Source organism: Erinaceus europaeus, chromosome 18 (genome assembly GCF_950295315.1).
Source record: "Erinaceus europaeus chromosome 18, mEriEur2.1, whole genome shotgun sequence".
NCBI lineage: Eukaryota > Metazoa > Chordata > Mammalia > Eulipotyphla > Erinaceidae > Erinaceus > Erinaceus europaeus.
Window position 1 is genome coordinate 57,843,839 of NC_080179.1, and position 22,406 is coordinate 57,866,244.

The window sequence follows — 22,406 nt, forward strand, 5'->3', positions numbered from 1 at the left end:
AAATGTACCCCTCTTATCCTATAGTCTTGTCAGTATTTCCATTTTATAAATAATTTTTTTAAAAAAGAATGAGAAAAGTTAAGGAGTTTTTATGATATAACTTCAGAGACCCCAAACAAAGGGCTAAGACACACTGTCAAGATCAGTAAAACTTAACCAGAAGATTAAGTACTTGGATATAATATGCCTCAAAGTTCTACCTTATAATCTGCCATATGCTTATTTTTCATTGGCTTCAGAGCATAGCCTACCAAGGGGTTACTGAATGATTTTACTGAAGATCTCATTCATTTATTTGAGCATTTCACAGGATGTCTACTTTCTGGGCAGCTGTGATGTTATAGAGATCAGTATTAATAGTCTTTGTGTTTGGAGATTTCACCCGAGTTAAGTGAAATACACAAAAAGATACATATGCAACCACAATGCCATGAGATAAACACCACAACAGAGTTGTACAGAATGTGCAGATGCCGAGAAAGAAATAGTAAGTACATCTTTGGAGGGGAGGTCTCAAAAAGCTGGGAAAACCTCATGTGACCTAAAGCATTTTCCCTGCTGTGTCTCTGGCAGTGTAATCAGTGTATCTGCAGTTCTTTCCCTCCGGGCTGGATTATATTCCACCAGAGTGCTAATAGTGTCATAAATTCATAAAGCCAAGGAACATGTAAGAAACCATCTGGACTCTGGGTTCCCAAATCTGGCTGGACCACAGCATCACCTGGTGCACTGGCCCCAGACCAAAGACAAGTGAAAAATGTCTGATGACTCTAACACACACACACACACACACACACACACACACACACACACACATCTCTCTATATAGCTGTTCCAATTGGACAAGGGACTGGCATTTGGGAATCATTGAATCTAATCATCTCGATTTTAAGGTGAAAATTTTCAAAGGAAATTTATATCCACAGAATTGAAATGATTCCACCATATTAAAGCTCTATGCACCTTAGGATAGAAATGGTGAAACAAGTTCAGGCAGTGACACACCCAGCTGAGTGTGCATGTTACCATGTACAAGGATCTGGGTTCAAGTCTCCAGTCAGTTGGTGCACTGGACCAAAGTAAAAGACTCTGGGGTAGGGGTAGGGGTAGGGGTAGGGGTAGGGGTGGGGTGGGGTGGGGTGGGGTAGGAGGATTTAGATCCTGGAACATGATAGCAAAGGAGGATCTAGTGGGGGGTTGTATTGTTTGTGGAAATGTTATACATGTACAAACTATTATATTTTACTGTCGACTATAAACTATTAATCCCCCAATAAAGAAATATTTTTTTAAAAAAATGCCTCCAGTTTCCACATGCAAGGGTGGGGATGCTTCTTGAGTTGTGAAGCCTTGCTGCAGGTCTCTCTTTCTCCCTATCTTTCCCTCCCCTCTCAATTTATCTCTGTTCTAACAAAAAGGAAGGAAAAAATGGAGGGAGGAAAAAGAAGGTGAAGAAGAGGAGAAAGAACAGAAGGAAGGAAAATAAAATAATTAAAATAAAATAAAGAAAGTATGTGCAACCAGAAGTGGTGGACACATGCAGATACTGAGCCCCATCAATAAACCTGATGACAAAGAAATAAAGAGAAAATCATGAAACTTCTGGCAATGAAAAATTTAACCCAAATATATGTTCAAAAAAGAATATGTAGGGTTAGTGCAGCGGGTTAAGCACACGTGGCATGAAGTGCAAGGGCCAGTGTAAGTATCCTGGTTCGAGCCCCCGGCTCCCCACCTGTGAGGGGGGTCTCTTCATAGGTGGTGAAGCAGGTCTTCAGGTGTCTGTCTTTCTCTCCCCCTCTGTCTTCCCCTCCTCTCTCCATTTCTCTCTGTCCTAACAACAATGACATCAATAATAATAACAACAATAAAAAACAAGGGCAACAAAAGGTAAAATAAATAAATATAAAAAATTTTTAAAAAGAATATGTAAAGCACATATAACAATTCTACTTTTTGAAGGAATACAAGATGAGAAACTATATGACGGGGAAAAATACTTCAAGAATATTAGGTTTACTAAATGTATTTGCTGCAAGTAAACTATAAATTATCTCTGATTATCTTGGTAGGAAAATTTTAAAAATAAACAATAAATTGGGAGCTGGGGATACAGCATAATGGTTATGCAAAAGCCTTTCAAGCCTGAGGCTCTGAGGTCCCAGGTTCAATCCCCAGCACCACCATAAGCCAGAACTGAGCAGTGTTCTGGTCTCTTTCTCTCTCCAGTATCTTTCCCTCTGTATTTGCTCTTTATCTTTAAAATGAAATAAATAAAAATATTAAAAAAAAATAAATTGACATTCTTACTCTTTAAATAATAGTTTTTGATTTATCAGGAAACAGGATTTTTTCTCTAGAATTATAGTCTATTTTTTTATTTTCCCTTTTGTTGCCCTTATTGTTTTTATTGTTGTTGTAGTAATTATTGTTGTTGTTATTGATGTTGTCGTTAGATAGAACAGAGAGAAAAGGAGAGAGGAGGGAAAGACAGAGACCAGACACCAGGAGAGAAAGATACTTGCAGACCTGCTTTACAGACTATGAAGCGACTCTCCTGCAGGTGGGGAGCTGGGGGCTCAACCGAGATCCTTACGTGGGTTCTTGCACTTCACGTCATATGTGCTTTACCCGCTGTGCTACCGCCCGACTCCCTAGGATTATAGTCTTAAGTAAAATTTTAGTATAGTATCATTCTTAGGATAGATTATTAAACTTTTAGATGAAGGAATAAACATATGAATATGCCAATAAAATATTGTCTTTAAAGATTTATTAGTTAACTAAGAGGGTGGCAGGAGAGAGAGAACCAGAGCATAACTTTGACTTATGTGATACTTGGGATCAAACTCAGGACTTCAAACTTTATCCAATATGTCACCACCTAGGTCACCAAAAATCATTTTTCGATAACCATTCCCACATCAATTACTTGAGGGAAGCTGAAAGTACAGTATTAGCATTTTAGCATTTACTTCAAGGTAAAGACAAATAGTCCTGCTGCTACTGAAACTCTTATCATTTTTGACATAGTGAAAACTAGTGGTTAGGAAGTGTTATCCACACACATATATATGTAATGTACAGGAGCAGGGCCAGGAGTGCACAGGCCTGTTTAGTGTGTGGGTACCCCACTCAACCCAGAGGCTATAGGAACCTATGCAGAGGCTTGTCTTCCACCCACACAGGGGTTACTTGTAAGCGCTCTAGCAGAGGGCCACTGTGTTCTCGGACTTTATTCCAGTAAATAAGGTCACACACTTTGTCCAGAGACAATGATCATAAAAATATATTTCAAAGTTTAACACCAGCAGGGATTCATTTAGTTTTTATTGCTATACTTACCTCTTGGGGAGAAAATGCAACTTTTTACAGTATACCTTCATAAATTATTTTATTTAAAAAAGAATTGTTTTAAAGGACAAACGTAATTAAAAATATGCTCTAAAGTAGAAGAAAGTGTTTGGACTATTTACAAAAACAGAGTAGCTCACAGTTTACATTTAACTAAATTTGAAACTATACCCAATTTTCAACAGAAGGGAAATCCAGGGGTCGGGCGGTAGTGCAGCGGGTTAAGTGCACAGGCTCAAAGCGCAAGGACTGGTGCAGGGATCCCAGTTCGGGCCCCCCACTCCCCACCTACGGGGGGGCACTTCACAAGTGGTGAAGCAGGTCTACAGGTGTTTATGTTTCTCTCTTCCTCTCTGTCTTCCTCTTCTCTCTCGATTTCTCTCTATCCTATCTAACAACAATGACAATAATAATAATAACAAGGATAAACAAGGCCTCCAGGAGCAGTGGATTTGTGGTGCCACTGGAGGCAAAAAAAAAAAAAAAGAAAGAAAGAAAGAAAAGAAAAGAAAAGAAAAAAGAAAAAGAAAACAGCAATCTAGCTCCTAAGAGTTGAACACAATCACTTTAAACTACATTTTAAAATCTTGGAGACAATGCATCAGATTCTCCACTCAGAAGTGCTTCTCTCCAGTTTCAATAACCATTATATAATCTAGGTTTGTGGGAAACAAACTCTTTGAGGAATATAACCTCAAAGTAACCATTTAAATTGTAACAGATATATACATCAAATGTGATCTGGTTTCTATTTCCAACTACATTTATAGCTATCATTTTAAGTTTTATTTGTTGTATCCTACTTAAAGCAATTTTTCTCATGCTAAAACATGTTAGAATATGAAAATTAGAAGGTTTTACTAAAACTCTCTGACCTAGACCTAACAACTGGTAGACTCTATACCTGAGGCAAAGTGAAATGTCTGAATTTTTAGTAGCAAGGGGGATTCTGTCTGGAGGAGAGATATCAGAGAGTTCACTCATCATTCATTTCCCTTAGAAAGGAAAATCTATCAAATAGAGATGTATGTAACTGGGCACAGTGCCTGGAAGAGTTGGCACTCAAAAATGCTGGGTAAATTGAACTGAACTAAAGAAATTTGCCTGAGACAAGAAAAAGTGTCAAGAGGAAACTTGATCTATGCAGAATGTTGACCTATTACCAGCCATTCAAAGATAAAACTCTTAACTGGGAAAAATAAAAAGGTCACTTAACTAAGTTTCACATAGTCAGGAATCCCTCACAGAGGTATTTCTCAACTGGGTATGGCTGCTCCTTGGGGGACATCTGTCCATGTTGAGAGACATCTCACCGCTGGGGGAATGTACTACTAGCATCTAGTAGGTAGAGACTGGGATGCTTTAAATTTCTTATGATAAGCAGAATGCCATCCTACTTTGACCTCCCAACACAAGGAACTATTCCACTTCATCCTCCAACATGAGCTAGCACATCAAGTCTACTAACTCATTTTTAAACCAGTTTATTGGGGCATGCTTGACATTCAAAAAGCTGCACATACTTAATGTATATACAGCCTGATGCATTTGGAGGTAAGTACTTCCATGAAGCCACTACCACCATCAGAGTTTATATTAGAGACCTATAGATTACATGAGCATATCTTTACCCTACTAGGGGGATCTGCTCACTAAAAAAGGACCCCTTTGTTTTGAAATTCATAGAATAACTTTTACCAAGAGCACTTCACTAAAAACACACAAATATGAAGTAATAGATTAAGATTTTTTTCCTGATTATACTACTAAATATCTGTTTCCCAAGTGTTAAGAAATACTTATTTCATTCAAAATAGAGTTGACAAAGAAGAAAGTGAAAAACAGGAAGAGCAAGAATGAGAAGCAAGAGTACTACTCTGGTACATGCAGTGCCAGGAACCAAATGGAGAGCCTAGGACATGCAAGTCTGCTCTCTACAAACTGAACCCCTGTGATTTTCTAGTTTCATTGAGGCATAACTATTATTTAATTGTTTAAGTTAGAAGTATTCAACACAGTGACTTGGCATACATGTAAATAGTTTTATACTTCATTTAAAAGGTAAAATAAAAGTATTCAGTACATAACTATGCCATTTTTGTTGATTATATTATATGTAACTATACTACATGGCAGATTTTAAGATGTTCAGTGTATTGACTTAGTTTAGCATTAGACGGCTTTTAACTTATTTATTAAAGGTGAGAAATTTGCCATGATAGTCTATGTTCACTTCTTATACTCCTTTTATCTAGCTCTTTATTATTATATTTTCATTTAATAATATTTATCATAGCCATTCTATGCCTTAAAAGCTATAATTATATAATCATGCTTTATATAATAAACCTATTTCAAATATAGTATACTAATATATAGCATTTGTAAAACTGAACTTATTTAAGTGGAATTCCTTGTATAACACACGCTATGATTCCAGAGAAGGAAATAGAAACTGGTTCCTTTCCAGAGCAAAGGTTAATATCTGATCCTTCTCTAACTATCTTTACTTCTTTTGAGCCATATTCAAATATGAAACTGTATCCCATATCATCCCCTGATCAAGATTCTTTCTTGTTTTGTTGTTGTGCCTACTTATGGACTTTCTCATCTGAAGTACATGGAACTGCCCGAGAATCTTGCATGCCCCAAATGACATTTTTTTTCTCTTATTCCTCCTTTTCCTTCACATTTGACTGATAGTTTGGCTATCAGTTCTATATTTCCTTCACCTCAGAACTCTGAAGACACCTTTATTACTTTTTACATCCAACATGGTTGATGAAGCATGGACTTATTTTATCACTGATCTATCAATATTATATTTCACTGAAAGCTCTTAGAATTTTCTGGTTTTGCCTTTGAGTTCAGAAATTTCACGAGAACTTCTTCTTTTGGGGGGTATGGGTATGTTTTTAACCAGTTCAGTCAATACTATATGTTTTTTTAATACCTTACCACCCATCAATGTCTCTTACATGTTTCTGAAGTACCTCAATGGACATTCTGAATTTATTCTCTGTATCTCTACACCAATGTTTTATGTTTCCCAGCCTACTCTTTAGTTTCTAGCATTGGTGACTTCCTTCACTTTAACTCATAACTCATCAGTAGCTCTTCATCCCTGTCTTGTCCCAGTCTTTATTACTTGGGATTCCACATTTAATTTTTAAGAACTCTTCTTCATTACCTCCTTTATCTTGGTTCATAGCATCATATTTTTATTATTTTTCCCCATGGAGGTCTCACAAACACAGTATTTCACTGCTCCTGAAGAATTTTTTCTCTTAATTTCAGATAAACAGAGATAGAGAAGGAGAAAGAGAGATAATGGACGGCACCACATTGTTCCACCATAAATGATGTTTCCTTTGGTTCCATGTGGTGCCAAAGTATTGAAACCAGGTCCCTACAGTGTTGGTATTCTTCATGTTGGTTTGGCCCCCTTCCCCCTACCTCTGAGAGAAATGGTTTGGTCCTTGCTAGTTTCGCGCCCCTTTTTCTCCCCTCCCCGTATGCTAAGGACGTCCAGAGTCCCAGCAGCACCAGCGGAGGGAGAAACATGGGGAAGCACATGGTGTGGTGATTTGCCCGTTCGTGAATAAAGATATACAGCTTCCCAGCCCAGCCGTGTGTCCCCGAGTCTGTCTCTGTCTACCACCGCGACGCTAGCCCAGCCTGCTGGAGCCTCCGAACATAAACAACAAATGGCGCCCACATGGACCTGACCTGTGCATCTCTCAGATAAGTGAAGACAATTTGGCTTCACTTATGCACTATGGCCTTCTCTTCTGCTTGTGAAGAGATCTCCAAAGGCCTCTGCCCTTTCTTCACAAGACTGTTTCGCTGTTTCTGGAACATTTATCTCTGGACCACTCTGTGGTTTCTGCCCAATGCCAGCTCGCAGGAGCCCAACGCCAGCCTGCATGAGCCGGCTTTCCGCGGCGTGGCACGGGGCATTGGGCGCGGGCTCCCTCCACGCTGCTCGGCTGCTGGGAGCAGGGCAGCAAACATGGCCATGGGGCAGGGCCGTGGTGGCCTATCATGGCTGCCACCCCGGGGCACCTCGGCCTGCGCCTTCTGCACGACTGGCCCGCCTGCCCTCCTGCTATGAAGTCTGGACAGATCCCGGACCACCCAGAGACCATGGGCTCCCTGCCGAAACTGGGCCCTCTGGTCTCCAGCTTGGGTCTGAAGGCAGACGAGCTAGAATACGCAGAGATTTGTCCAGAGATCGCAACCTGCAATTCCTAGAAGTGAAGCTGCCCAAGAGACCACCGCTGGACAACGCAGTCCCCAAACGACTAAGACAGTACAGGTCTAAATTCGTGTTTAAAATGACATGTCTTCGTAACTAAGGTTTCTCTCCTTGTGTACTAAAGACCATGTTTACGTGTGTGTTTAAAGTTTGGTGACATTAACTTTAAGGTTAAAAATGTAACTTTAAGGCTATATTCTTACCAGACAGAATTAAATGAAAAAGGTTTTCAATGTAGTTCTCATAGAGATAAAATTAACTTACATTTAAAGTCTCAGGTAAAAATTAGTTTAAATATCAATATATTTTAACCAAGTTGGTCTAAACAAAACCTGTGCACACCTAGGGTGTGTCTCCATCTTGAATGGGTGTAACAAAAGGTTAAATAGACTTGTTGATATGTAAAACTCTCAATTACCTTCTCTATTAGAAATGATATATTACACAATGGCTATGCTAATGATTCTCATGCCTGAGGTTTTTTTTCCTTGATTCTTATGTCTACCTTTTCACATTCTATTGTTTAAACTTTGAACAACCTTAAAATCATTCTAAAAAAGACTTCTAATTGTAATAAAGTTATCAATTGTGATAAACTTCTAACCTGCTACAAGTTTGTTTCATAGTAAGTAAATTGCAGCTGTCAAGTTCTCTACATAAAAGCAGAATTACAATGGCTGACATTCCCCATCGAGACAGACGTACAACAATTCACCCACTGGCAATTCTTCGGTGGACATCTGCTTTGGACTTCTATTCGACTCACTGGTACACCTCGGACACTTTGCACAAAACTAGCAGCTTCCCTTATGCTGCTGGGTTTCTCAAAGACTGACTGCAGCCATGCCTTGGGACTCTAGGCCTCACCTTCCCCCCATGCTAGAAAACGCCCGTCGAGACAAGTACACCCCTCAGAGGCAGGAAATGTTTTTTTAAGCTGATAAAGTTTTGCCCAGAGGCAAAAATGGCCCCCTCAGGCCTTCCCTTGGCAGCACACTGGTTCTTGTTGCCCGCTTACATGTTTCTCCATGTTTGTGCCAGCTTCTTTTTTGAAAATGCCTGTACGATATAGGTTTCTGTTCACCCCACACCCCTGATACTGTGGTCATTTAGTTAAAAAGAAAAGGGGAATATGTTGGTATTCTTCGTGTTGGTTTGCCCCCTTCCCCCTACCTCTGAGAGAAATGGTTTGGTCTTTGCTAGTTTCGCGCCCCTCTTTCTCCCCACCCCCATATGCTAAGGACGTGCAGAGTCCCAGCAGCAGCTGAGAAAGAAACATGGGGAAGCACATGGTGTGGTGATTTGCCCGTTCGTGAATAAAGATTAAACTGCAGCTTCCCAGCCCAGCCGTGTGTCCCCGAGTCTGTCTGTGTCTACCACCGCGACGCTAGCCTGGCCTGCTGGCACCCCCAAACTTTAACAACACTACAGCATGATGACTTAAGTGTGCACTCTACTGGGTGTGTGGCCCTTGACTTTTAAATATAATAACCTCTAGATTTTTTTGCAAATACTAAATAGTAATTTAAAATTGTAAAATGTAGTTCTTTTTTCCCTTTCAGGCTCAGATTTATAAGTTTGTTTTGTCTCCAGTATTATTGTTAGGGCTAGGTGTCAGCACTACAAACCCACTGTTTCTGGCGGCCATTTTTCCTCCATTTTTTATTGGGTAGGGCAGAGAAACTGAGAGAGGAGGGGTGAGAAAGAAGGAGCGAGAAAAACACCTGCAGACCTGCTTCACCGCTTATGAAGTGTTGCCCCTGCTGGTGACAAGACACTGGCATACTTTAATGATAACTCTTCGGTCACTACCAGGGCACCCCATCACCTGGGGCCCTAGTCAGGAAATCCTGGGATTCTCACACAGACATGATGGGCCCAGACCTCGAATAGGTCCCTCTTTCCACTGTTTCTGGTCATAGCCATCAGGAACAACATAATGGACCCCTTTGGAGATCTCTATAGGACCTTGCCCTCAACTTGGATCAACAATAGTAAGGAATGTTCCATTCTTCGAAGGGAGGTTGGACAACATAATCTACCTACTACCCGAGGAAGATGGGTCCTGAAATTAGTGTAGCCTGGAATGTTCCTTGCTGTGACCACAGAATGCAAGCTCAGACCTACAGGGATGCAGAGGTTACACAGTTTCCTGTACTGAATATGGCCCCAGATTGAATCAATGGGGTTTATAGTAAACAATACTTATATACTTTCCCCATATTTGGGAGCTATTCTCTTCCCTGATCCAGCTTTCTAGTCTTTTTTCCAACTATGACACCATCTCCCTAGCCAATAATTGGGTCCACCTGCATATTAGATATTAGGCTAAGGCAAAAACTAATAAAGTCATAGGCCCATCATAATAGACATACTAGCAAAAGTAGACCTACTAGCTTTTTCCAAAATGGAGACCTCAAATCTTCATCTGCAATATTCTAGCCTTTAGGATCATGATTATTCAACAGTTTATTCTGCTTTATATATAACACAAAGAAATTCAAAAGATTCAAATTTGAAAATATACTTTATAAAATGAATTCTCCAATTCAGAAATAGAACTGACAATAAATAGTTTTTCATGTGTTTCATAAAAGTTAAATTTTAGGCATATAAATGATATCCGCAAAAACTCTATAATTTATATATTTTTAAATTTTTTATGCTTTTATTTATTGGACAGAGACAATCAGAAACTGAGAAGGAAGGGGGATATAGGGAGGGAGACAGAGAGATACCTGCAACACTGCTTCACCACTTGCAAAGCTTCCCTCATGCAGATGGGGCTGGGCACCTCAAACCTAGGTCCTTGCTCATTATAACATGCGCATTCAACCAGGTGCACCACCACCTGGCCCCAATAGGTCTATAATGTAAAAACCACTGCAAAATAATGCATCAAGTATAAGATCAATATAAAAATAAACTAAAAGTTTAAAGGTTATACACTGAACCAGCATTTTTAAATCTAGGAATTCATTTTATAGACATATTCACAAATGTATTAAACATTTTCAAATAGTCAAAAGTAATAAGGGATTGATTATATCATATAGGGTTGTAGGAAGTCATGACATATTTTTGCATAGAAAAGCAGAAAAGATGTCATTACTTTTCTGACTGTTGTGACAGCACGTGGATAGGATTTGGGGGAACGTGATAGTATATAGCTGACGGCAGCCTATGAGCACATAGTATCAACTTAATAAGCCTACAAAGGATTGTGGGTGCAACGTAACTGTGCCAGGAGGAAGTCAGCCTTTTTCCCTACATGCTCTCTTTCCCCTCAGACCCTGCCTTGCCAAGTCTCCTGTGAAATTGAACATGTGTAGCCAAATTCTGCTGCAGGACGCTCTCTCCTCTCATTCTCTCATTCACCCTCTCTCTCTTTCTCTTCTCTCTCTCTCTCTTCTATGACCATAATAAGTTACCTGTATCTCTGCAGATAACTGCCTATCTTGCTGTACCTAAATATATCATTCCAGGGGGGCAGGCGGTAGTGCAGCGGGTTAAGCGCATATGGCGAGAAGCTCAAGGACCAGCCTATAGATCCTGGTTCGAGCCCCTGGCTCTCCATTTGCAGGGGAGTCGCTTCACAAGTGGTGAAGCAGGTCTGCAGGTGTCTATCTTTCTCTCCTCCTCTCTGTCTTCCCCTCCTCTCTCGATTTCTTTCTGTCCTAACCAACAACAACGACATCAATAACAACAACAATAATAACCACAACAATGATAAAACAACAAGGGCAACAAAAAGAAAAAAAAAAGGCTTCCAGGAGCAGTGGACTCGTGGTGCAGGCACCGAGCCCCAGCAATAACCCTGGAGGCAATATATATATATCATTCCATATTGCTGTACCACCATGTAATAAATCTCTGACTAAGGTTTATTAAGCTGCCCCCCACAGTCTTTTTTATTACAATATTTGATATCCAATAGCTCATTAAAGCCCTGAAATACTATGAATTCTCAAAAGTAATTTTTCAATATTGTATACAACTCTGCACAGTCAATTGCTACATTCAAAACTGTTTTAGAACATTATGTTATACTTGTTATCACTATGGTAAGAGGACATATGTCCACAATTTCTAGAAAGATACATAGTAAACTCTCAGTACTTAGTAGCCCTTAGTGTGATATGTCAGAGAGAGCTGATATTGGTGAGAATGGCCAGTTGCTTTTTAAAAATAATAATAATAATAAATAAATAAATAAATAAATACCTTGGGTTGGACTCCCCAGAGGTGAAGTGTAGGTAAGTGTTTGAGCTGAAGTGATTTGCAAGAAAGTGCTAACCTTGAAAGGCTGGTAAGGGCATGAGGCAGCAGGTCAGAGGCTGGGAGAAGACCTGAGAAGTGTGTGCTCTCAGAAAGAATCCAAAAGGGGGGGGGTGTCATTTTGCTTCCAGAAAGATGCTCAGAGAGCAAGGATCTAAGCTTTGCATTTGTGGCTCCAGTCAGTAATTCGTCAAGAACTGCCAGTGGAGGGAACGGATGACACCTTGGCTCTGAGTGCTTCCTGACATGGTGTATTCAATACCTAGCAGAATCACTGAAGGACATTACAGGTGCCAAATGATAGAATGGAAACCATACAGGAAAAGGGACCAGAAAAACTCAAAAAAAAAGAGAAAGAGATCTGGGTGGAAAGCCAACCACAACCACCATAATGTTACCTTTACAATAAAATACATATTTTTAAGAAAAAAAGTTAGGAAAGGAGTGAGCAATAAGTATGCTACTGGCAAAACAAGATAAGAATGTGCTCCAGTTCAAATGTGAGTACCTGTCATATAGCACCTTTGACAAACACATTGGTGCCTTCTCACATTCTCACTTGTAAATGAAAAATAGAGGAATAAATGCCCCTTAAAAGGGATTAAGGTCTTTCTCTTTCCCCTTACTCATCTTTGCAATATGAAGCAATATAGGCTGAGAACTTGAGAAATTAAAGACTCTTTTAAATTATCTTCTAGTTGTATCTGGAGCTACCTTACTAGGCCATCAACATAACCTTGTTATTGCATACAAAATGGAGCATTTGACAACTAAATACACTAAGGAAGTGACATTTTAAACAGAAATTCTAGTTAAGAGACACAATTGAGAACTCATTTGCTCTGTTTATTTTGTTTGAACTTATGTCCAATTTGCTTGAATTCTAACCTCAGCATAGTCACTGAGTAAAATGGGTTATTTCCTAAAAATGGTCCTCAAGACCTTCTTACAGGATGTCAGTGAAGGATTTCACAAATTTCTGCTGCAAATGGATGCTGTCCAAACCTAAGGGCTAGGAGGAGTAGACATTTCACATTCTACCTTTCCCATGCTTTACACTCTCTGAAACCTTCCGTGCTCTTGTTTCTTCATCTGTAAAATGTATACAATTTGGTTCACCTCTCAGATTTGATGTGAGGGTAGCCATGAGATCACACATATGTGAAAGAATTTTATAAGCCACATTGTTACTTTACTGAATACAAAGAAGCCAGACATTAAAAAGGAAAAGGAGTTAAGCTCCAGTTATAAACCCCCTGAACGTTAGAGGGCAAGAGTTCAGCAAAGATGTATGTGACTTAGGACATAGTAACTATGAGTTGGCTTTAAAGTATGTAAATAAAAAGATATGGAAGTAAGATAGGGAGGCACGTACTTAGAGCTTGAATAGTGAAGGAGGGAGAGAAGTACAAATCTGGACATCAAACTCAAGGAAGCAACAGGTGAATTTACACTATGGAAAACAAGCCCTGACAATTCCTTTCCCTTTTCATTTCCAGAGTCCAAGTCCTTACACTTACCTCAACTGTCTTCCATTTGAATTATCCAAATATGAAATGTCATTAATTAAAATTACTGCTATCTAGTTTTAATAGTTCTTTAGAATTCCTATACCCTGTACATACACATTATTTATTCAGAATACTATGCAGCATCTCATGATCATGCATTTTCACTGATGAAGTCTATACAAAAATAATTCTGGAACTGAAAACACATATTAGTTAATATGTATTTCCTTTCAAATAATATAAGTTGTTTCTAAAATTTCATACTGTTCTGTGTAAATGAATAAACATGTAATTTAGTGTAAAGTATAGCTGATAAAAATTTTTAAAGGCCAGCAAGAGATTTAGTATTCAAAATTCAAACTAAATCTTACATCTGAGCTACTAAAAGCCCCAGAATTAATGAAAAGTATACCTGATTTAAATAGGTCTCATTCTATTTAAGGCTGACTTTCTGGTTGATGTACACAAACAACTTTAAACTATTTGCTTATCTTTTTATTTTCTTGAAGATTTTTTAACTTTATTTGATAGACTAGACAGAGAAAAATTGAGAAGGAAGGGGGATAGAAAGGGAGAGGGTAAGAGAGACACCTGCAGGCCTGCTTCACTGCTTGTGAAGCTACCTCCACTGCAGATGGGGGCCAGAGGTTTGAACCTGGGTCCTTGCACATGGTAATATGTATACTTAATCAGGTGTAACACAACCTGGCCCTACTATTTGATTATCTTAATAATTATATTTAACTGTAAGTCAATTTGCTTTTACTTAAAGCAATGACTAGGTATTAATAGTAGTTTACTATTTAAAGATGGCACAAAAGAATAAGGCCTTAAATGCACCATTTAATTTTAATTGTATTGATTTTGCTAATTACATGTATTAAATAACTGTTCATCACTTTCCTTTGCTGAGTTTCATGAAATTTCACTTTTCCATAAGCAGGAATAACATTAATCAGCTTCAGAGTGTTGTAAATATACTTCTAAATATATGCATCATTTTGATGTAGTCAACAGTGCAAACTCTAAGTAAAATTTATATTTAAAACAATTGTTTGAATGTCAAGATATATTTTTAAATTGTAAAGTAACCAAAGGTGTAAATCATAAAAAAGAAAATATCATTGACACTGATATTGTATATTGAAAAATGTTGAAAACAATTTTTCATGTACTTTATCACTAATGACTTATTTTTAAACACGAGGACTCTGTGGCAGTTAAGTAATTTGCCCAGGATACATAGCCATATGTGTGTACAAGTGCATTTTCACACATAGTCTCAGGTCAGTTCTATTTTGTCTATGTCTTTACAGATGCTATAGTCTCAGTGTAAGATGTAGCTCAAAACTGCTAGAAGACATTGGGTGAATGTACCATTTATTTAAAAACAGAATCCTATTCTTTTGACACCAAATTCATTATTCTTCACAACACAAAAGTGGGGAAACATTCAAAATGTGCTTCTCTATTAAATCCCTTTAGTGGGAGACTAGGATGTAATAAACCATAAAAAATAACTTTAAAAGAGATACTTATAATGTAAAAAATACACCATTGTGATCATCATGGTTTATATTTATAAAAGAACCCACCACTCTTGCTACGGGTCCATAAGTCTAAAAAATTCAAAAATTACAAAAGCAAAAATCTTCAGTGGCTTCTTTAAAAAATATACAAAAGTGGCCAGTTTAAAGGCTATTTTAATTTCCTAAAGAAATTGAGTGGGAAAAAGGGAAATTTTTTTCTTATAGGTCTTCTTAAATGATAGCTATAAAATAAATGTACACTGATATTACTGAAGAGAAAGCAAAACAGTTATTTGCAGGGTTATATCTAAATTTTTATCAATTAAAATAATGAAAATTCAAAAACTCTGAGTTATATCCTAGAATTCTCTGATATGAAAATCAGTATTATTAATTGCATTAGATCCTTTGTATGAGAACAGTATTTTGCAATGAATAATGAAGTTGTCATCAAATCATTGGCCATCACACAAGTTATAAGAATTCAAATGGATAAAGACTCAGAAAATACTTTCTAGGAACCTGGAACAAATACACATACAAAGAAATAGTGTTACAAAATCTCATGAATGTGCAACAAGTAAGTTAGATAGAAAAGGGTTATTTAAAATGATTTAATCCTATTGTAATGTATAACCATTGTGCAAGAATAATACACAAATTAGCTTACTAAATCATCACCCTATATACAACGACAGAGATACCTCCAAAGCCATCTCACATGGATGAGTGCTCAGAATCCAATATTTGGGCCAATATTTTTAAGCAGCTGTAAAATAATTGACTCTCAAATCAAGATATTAAATGCCAACTTCTAAACAGCAATAATGTTGATGGCTAAGAAATGAGACTCTTTACAAAACGCTGACACAGCCCTAACTGTAGATACTTCAGTGTACAACTATAATTCTTTTTTTCAAATTTCAAATCTTACCCAGCAAAGGTATAGGAGTCTGTAGAATATGTAAACAGTAAGAAACAGTCACAAAGCTTTTATAAAATCATCGCCTGTAACACGTGTATACTCATTTTTGATGATGCTGCTAAATCATTCAAAATCTTGGATTAGTTCTCTCGTAGATGAAAGGTGTGTGTTAGAAAAGTCAACATTTCTTGGTTCATTGGTTGCACAAGAAATACTACACATTTTGAGCTGATATGGTTAAAAACTTTAAAGAGGTTTGCGACAAATATCCTGCCTTATTTATCATGACCAATACTAAAAATAATGGAAAGTAAATTAAGACAAAGAAATATACACTCTGGTAGTGGACACGGTGGAATAGCTCATATCTGTGGGACATTCAAAATTATACTCGAGTCAATAACAGTTTTGAAAAACAACACTTCCTCAATAAAAATCAATTTGGAAAAAAAGAAACTAAAAAAATAAATACAAAATAAAGATTAAGGAAGCTTTTCTTGTCCAGTCACAAATCTATAAAGCCATAAAATAAGTTCCCAAGAAGAGACTTGTTTCCTATGTGGAAAGCATTTAAAACTGAACAAATAATATAATTTCAGAATAGACTATTGAAAGACAACTTATACTAATAACGGAATGGTTAGAATAAAGGATTTAATTCTCTAGTCCTAATTTGCATTTCTAAATGTCTATGATAAGGATACTCCTAATGGGGAGTTAATTTTCAAGACCAGTCAACTCTAAATCATAACCATGGTAAAGTGGAAGAGCTTTTTCTCCTCCACACAATAAACAGCTATTGCTTCTACAATGGGAAATTCTGTTTTGATGTTTATTGATCAAAGTGTATGGAGGAAACTGTGATATTTGAATGGAAGATAGTCATGAGTAATCACTTCTTATAAACACAGCACTGGGGATGAAGATATGAAATGAATAGCAAAATAAACAAACGTTATATTTCTTTCTTTTTTATATTTCTTTCTTGTTCAAAGAAAGAAATATATCCTTAATAAGTCCACCTGGAACATCACTAGACAATAAAGATGAACTTAAAATGTTAATACTTTGCATCACAAGTATTTTGCTTCTTATAGAATTCTAAAATTTTGTTTATATCACTTTTAACATAATTTTGTTTTATAAATTCATCATGGTATCACAGCTAAATAATTTGAAATGTTTTAAGAATCTTATTTTTAAAAATTCTAAGTAGATTTTATTCTCCAATCAAGTTAACCTCACATTTAAATTCAAATTTAGTCTTTTTACAATTGACATTTTTCTTAAAAGTAAAATCTCACACTTATTAGAGTTACAAATTATGCAGATCCATACAAAGTTGTCAACTGGCTAAGTCTTTACATCATGTCATGAAATGACACTCGTTTTATTATATTAATTTCAATTGCTAATTTTCTTTCATTAGATGGCAGAAAAGAAATCATGTGCTGTTGATATTTTTATTAAGGATGTGTCACTGAATAAGAATTTCAAAGAGCATAATATGTTCTGGATTGATGTTAGCATTTTGCAAATATATAATAATCATATTAATTAGGTACAGAATCTATCTGTTACAAGAACTGGACACACGCCAGGAAAGTTGGGCAAGGATAGGTAAATACTCACACTTCACAAATTAGCTATAATATTTATTAAGTCAGTTTTCTGGGGATTTTTAAAAATGTTTAAATAGCACGATGGCAAGTAAAGATGTACTTGTGTACAAGTGTTATGTGGTTAATGATTCATTTGAGCCCAACTTCTTGTGAATATTTTCAGATAAATGACATTGTTTTCTTGAAACTAAGGTTTCAGTATCTCCAAATAAACCCAGAAGTCATGAAAGCATTTCACATTTTAAAAGTATATATTGTTTGGGCTGGTAGTTCAAATGGAAATTTGAAATTCAATTCCAGCTGTAGCCAAACTTGCCCCCAACCCGTGCCCATCAAATACAAGTGTACTAAATGCCTATTTCTATTTAATTCTAGAAAATTAAGGCTAGTTTTCAAATCTAGGGAAAAAAATTTAATCTATTTAGCCTTAGGATTTAGTGGTGGAGTTCAACATCAGGTGGAAAAGCTAGAACAACCCTGTGAGCTATCCAAAGGATCTAATTATGATCTGTCCCTTTTGGTACCTGCTAGGGGTGGCATGCACTGGCAGGGTTGAGGGATGTTTTAATTTAGATATACCCTGCTCATTTACTCTGTTTTCCTTTCACATCCCCTTGTGCTATAAGGCTGGAAACAGCTCTTAGGTGGAGAAAGTAAACAGCCTTTTATTGTCCAAAAGGATGGCAGTGTAAGGAATGTGTGCTTATCACACAGCTGCAGCTCCCCACCTTACTTGCCATGATAAAGTACTCCAGGAAAAAAAAAATACAACTCAAGCACAATCCAAAAACAGATTAGAATTTGACAAGCCTCCTTAAAAACTAATCAATCAACCCATGCCGTAATACTAGACTCTAACTCTTAAAGAAGCTATATAACCCCTGCAAGACGTATTTGATGTATTTGCTATCAATGACGGTGTTGTGAAATAGATAAATAAATAAATCTACTGTTTTCAATATAGAAACTGAGAGGATAACTTTTTTTTTTTTTTTTGCCAATCCATGCCCTAATATAGTCCCTCCTGTTTAAGTGTTGAACACACTGCTACAGAATAGATATGCAGTTCATGGTCACTAAATACAAAACTAAATAAGCTAAGAGGATCCCACATAAGCCCTTGTTTCCCCTGGGGTTCTGTAGTTTTAGTTATACTCGTCATACAAATGTTGGTTTGTCTCATCATCTTTTACCGAAATTCAGATTGAACCTTTTAAAAAGCATGTAATACTAAAAAATAACACACCATGCATATTGCAGACACAATGCCTTCGATGTATACTTCATTCTACCATACAGTATCATGTACAGGCAGTATGTGCTCTGGTTCATTTCAAGGACACTTGAGAACATCGATTCATTTTTCTTCTTGATGCCACTGAAGAATTCCTTAGTTCATGCTATGGAGGTAGAACTAACCTCTTTTGTCACAAGGACAGACCCTTCTGTGCCCTCTTTCTTTCACCAAAACCTTCCATTCTCAAAACTTGCAAAGAACTCGGCCTCTCCTATTTCATAGATAATCATGGAGAAATTTCCATAAGTTAGTATATTTTTCACCTCTAAAAGTTAATCATAGAAAGAACAAGAGGGAAGAAAGGAAGGAAGGGAGGAAGGAAGGAAGGAAGGAAATAAGGGAAGGAGAGAAAGGTAAGGAAAGAGGGCGGGCGAGAGCACCATTCTCCAAGTGATTATGTTCTTGAATCATGTTTTAATAGTCCAGATCTAAATGCGTAAGCCTTCCTGAGTATGTGGACCAAAGAAATCCTGGATTCTGAAGAAAGCCTTCTTAATAGCACCTCACCAGTAGGCTCCAGGAGAACATGGAGAATCCCTTACAGACAAGGACAGAGCCAAAGCAGTCCCCTCCATAATTTTACTTTAAAAGTTGTCTTCTTGAAGCTCTTACCCTGGATTTCCCTTCAAATATAACTAGTAAAACATATATCTTAAAGAGGAGAGTGTGGCCCTACGTGGGAAAAGCGAACAGAGAGGGAAGAGGGGCAGTCACCTGGAATCTGGCTGGCATCCCCTGAGCCCCTTCTCATCCTCAATGCCTGCGCCCCCAGAGGGGAGCTGGTGGGACCGGTCTTCGGGGGGCCTACTGTTTAGGGGTGTCCGAGAGGGAGGCTCCTTTACAGAGTTGGGCATGAAAGTTACATACTGTGGACCCACGGGCGGGGGGGGGGGAATCCTAGTTTCTAAGGACAGATGAAAGCCAAGGTAACCTCAACCGACCCTTAATTAACTCCAGTTCTTTCCCTTCAGTCTTTCTCTGAAAGGCATAGCTAACTGGCCCTGCCAAGGAAGGCTCAGGATGTCGCAGGTTGAAAGAAGTGTCCGCTAGCATCTGGGCAAAATATCAAGCGGAAAAAAAATTTTTCAAAAACAAACCACCATGCCCCTCAGAGCCTGAGCTGGACTCAGATCTTGCAGCCCATCCTCAGCAGATCCCGTCCAGATGGAGTCCCCACAAGCCGCTTCTTGTCCAGTACCTGTGCCTGCTTTCTTCCTGGCCACTTCTCACTTACTTTTTCCCGGATCCTCAAGTCCCAACCCACAATCAGCCCCTGGGCTGCCCGCAGCTTTCTTCCATTCCATTTCCCAGTCCTTCCCCGAGACTCTTTAAGACGACCGCAAACTCCCTCCACTCGGCTCTCCACCCCCCAACAGTCCGGAGCCCGCTCCTGGGCCGGCCGGCTTCCTCCGACGCGGCTTTCCCGCGGAATCCCGCAGCCCGCGCACAGGGCGGCGGAGCGCACTCACCAGCTGCAGCAGGCCGGGGACCACGACTAGGGGCAGCGGCCGCAGGCGCATGGTGCCGGCTGGCGCGGCGTCTCAGGAGCTGCGCGCGCTCGCCTGCCCCTCGCGCATCTCCACTTCGCCGGGCTGCACTAAGGGCGCCAGCGACTCCGCGCCGCGCTTCCCTCCCGGGCTCGGAGCGCAGCGCCGCGTCTGCCGGGTCGGGTGGGCGGGCGTGGAAGGGGGAGGGCGGACGGACGGGAGGTGCCAGTCGGGCCCCCGCGCGCCCCTCCTCGGAGGGGGCCGCGAGGGAGCGCGCGGGTCCGCTAGAGCTCGGGCACGCAGCGCGGGTCGCCCGCACTCCAGGGTCAGGGAGAGCTCGGGGAAGCCCAGGGTCGCAGGCAGCGGCCCAGGAGCTTTGGTGCCGGGTTCCTCCTGCGCGCAGCTCCTTAAGGGATCTGGCCCCGCCGAGCAGCTGTGGCTCAGAGTTGAGCGCCCCGGAGCCCCGCGAAGCCCGGAGACCCTCCTGCCCCAGCCCCTGCAGGCTGGTCAGGGTGGCTCGGCCGGGCCAGCGCCCTGCCCACTAATCTGCTCTTTGACTGGAGAGGTGGTGGCAGGGTGCTCTCCCTGCAGAGGCGCACAGTAGAAGCACCCAGAGTTTGGGGCTGAGGGAGGCGACCGCTGGGTTCCGGAGCGCGGCGCGAAGGGTCTGCGCCCAGAAGGACCCGGGGCTGGGAGGGTGGGGCTGAGGCCCGGGACTCCCCGGAGAGCGCCCTGCACCGCGCGGGCTGCGCCTAGCTCACAAAGGTGGAGAGCAGGGTGCAAAATGTGACAGGCGCCCCTGGAAGGAATTCTTGGGGGGGGGGGGCGCCGAGAGAGAAAGCTCAAAGAGGGGTAAAGGCAGGGATGTGAGGAAACTGAGCTAGGTTTAAGGATGCTAGTAGCACACTCGGATTTGGAGATTGGTAATAGGCAGCGTGGTGTCCAGGAGACTGGAGATAATATGTGGTGCAGGTGCAGTGCGAATTTCCACCTGGGTGCAGGAGCAGAGGATCTGATAGGAGAGCTTGCTACAGCCTACCTCTGGGGGAAATTTTGAAGAGAGGAACCTTCTAAACCAGTTGAGACTGCAAACTGTGGCCCTTAAACCTCATTCACATATTAACAGCTCTCCATTTGGAGCAAACCTGAACTTTTAACTATTTCGGTGCTAGACCCTTGCCTGACAAAGTGAAAAGAGTGAGGATGGAGGGTAAAGACTACCACGACATTTATGGTGGGTAAGAATTTAGACTTCTCTCATCAGCTCCTTATTGAGCAGAAGGGAAATCTAAAGTCCAGAGAGGTAAAGTTACTCTCATGGGAAGTATGACTGGAGCCTCAACACAGATGCAAACAAGGCAAGGCTAGGTCCTACTTTCAGAAAAGCAAAGCTCTCATCTACAGAAGAAAAACATGTTGAAGCAAGAGAGTCGAATAATGATCGATTCCTAGTATTAAAAAAGAAATTTAAAAAAACAACAGAAAAGTTTGGGGTTGGAATTATAAGGGGATAATGTTTCCTTCTCCTCTTACTTGCCTTCTCAGAATAGAAATGAAGGGAGAAGTTTGTTAAGTTTTTGAAATTAGGACCAAGTTTAAAGCAGAACAATCTTGATGATTGCACATGGACTTTCACATGTGAAACAAATTATTGCAAATGAGGGGGTTAATCCAGAGTGTAGTGGTTCAGAAGCAGGACTTTAGTAGGTGCCATTCAGAAGGAGGGTGGAGTATGTCTCTAACACCACTCCACTTCCTATGTGGAAAGAGAGAGACAAAAGCAACCATGTAGCCTTGTTGTCCTTATACCTAGTCTAAGGCCCTATGGTAAAGGAGAGCCTTTACCAAACTTTATTTCACTTAAGTTTGACCTCACACTGTTCCTATTCCTTGCAACAGATTCTTAAAAATAAGTAGAATAAGTATTTACATATCTATAGCTCACACAATCAACCCTTCATCTTCATAGAAATTCTCTCTACTGAGACCTCTGGCCCACATAGAAAAGGTTGTCTATTCCAAAAACAGTAAGTGAGGCTATTTCACAAACTGGAAAAGATTTCTATGAGTTAATGTTTTTGTTCAGCTTAAAGTCCTGAATAGAGGTGCATTTTATTTACAGACAATCTTTAGAAAACAAGAAGG

The 22,406-nt window shown here is 39.6% G+C and overlaps 1 protein-coding gene across 1 annotated transcript in view; it reads right to left on the reverse strand.

Annotated features, from left to right (window-relative positions):
• NXPH2 (neurexophilin 2) overlaps positions 1-20,842 on the reverse strand; it is a 150,801-nt gene extending 129,959 nt beyond the window's left edge. The window contains exon 1 of the mRNA XM_060178058.1: positions 20,244-20,842. Within this exon, the coding sequence (XP_060034041.1) occupies positions 20,244-20,294 (51 nt within the window). The 5' untranslated portion in view covers positions 20,295-20,842. The remainder of the gene's footprint in view (positions 1-20,243) is intronic.
• Positions 20,843-22,406: the final 1,564 nt, after the last annotated feature.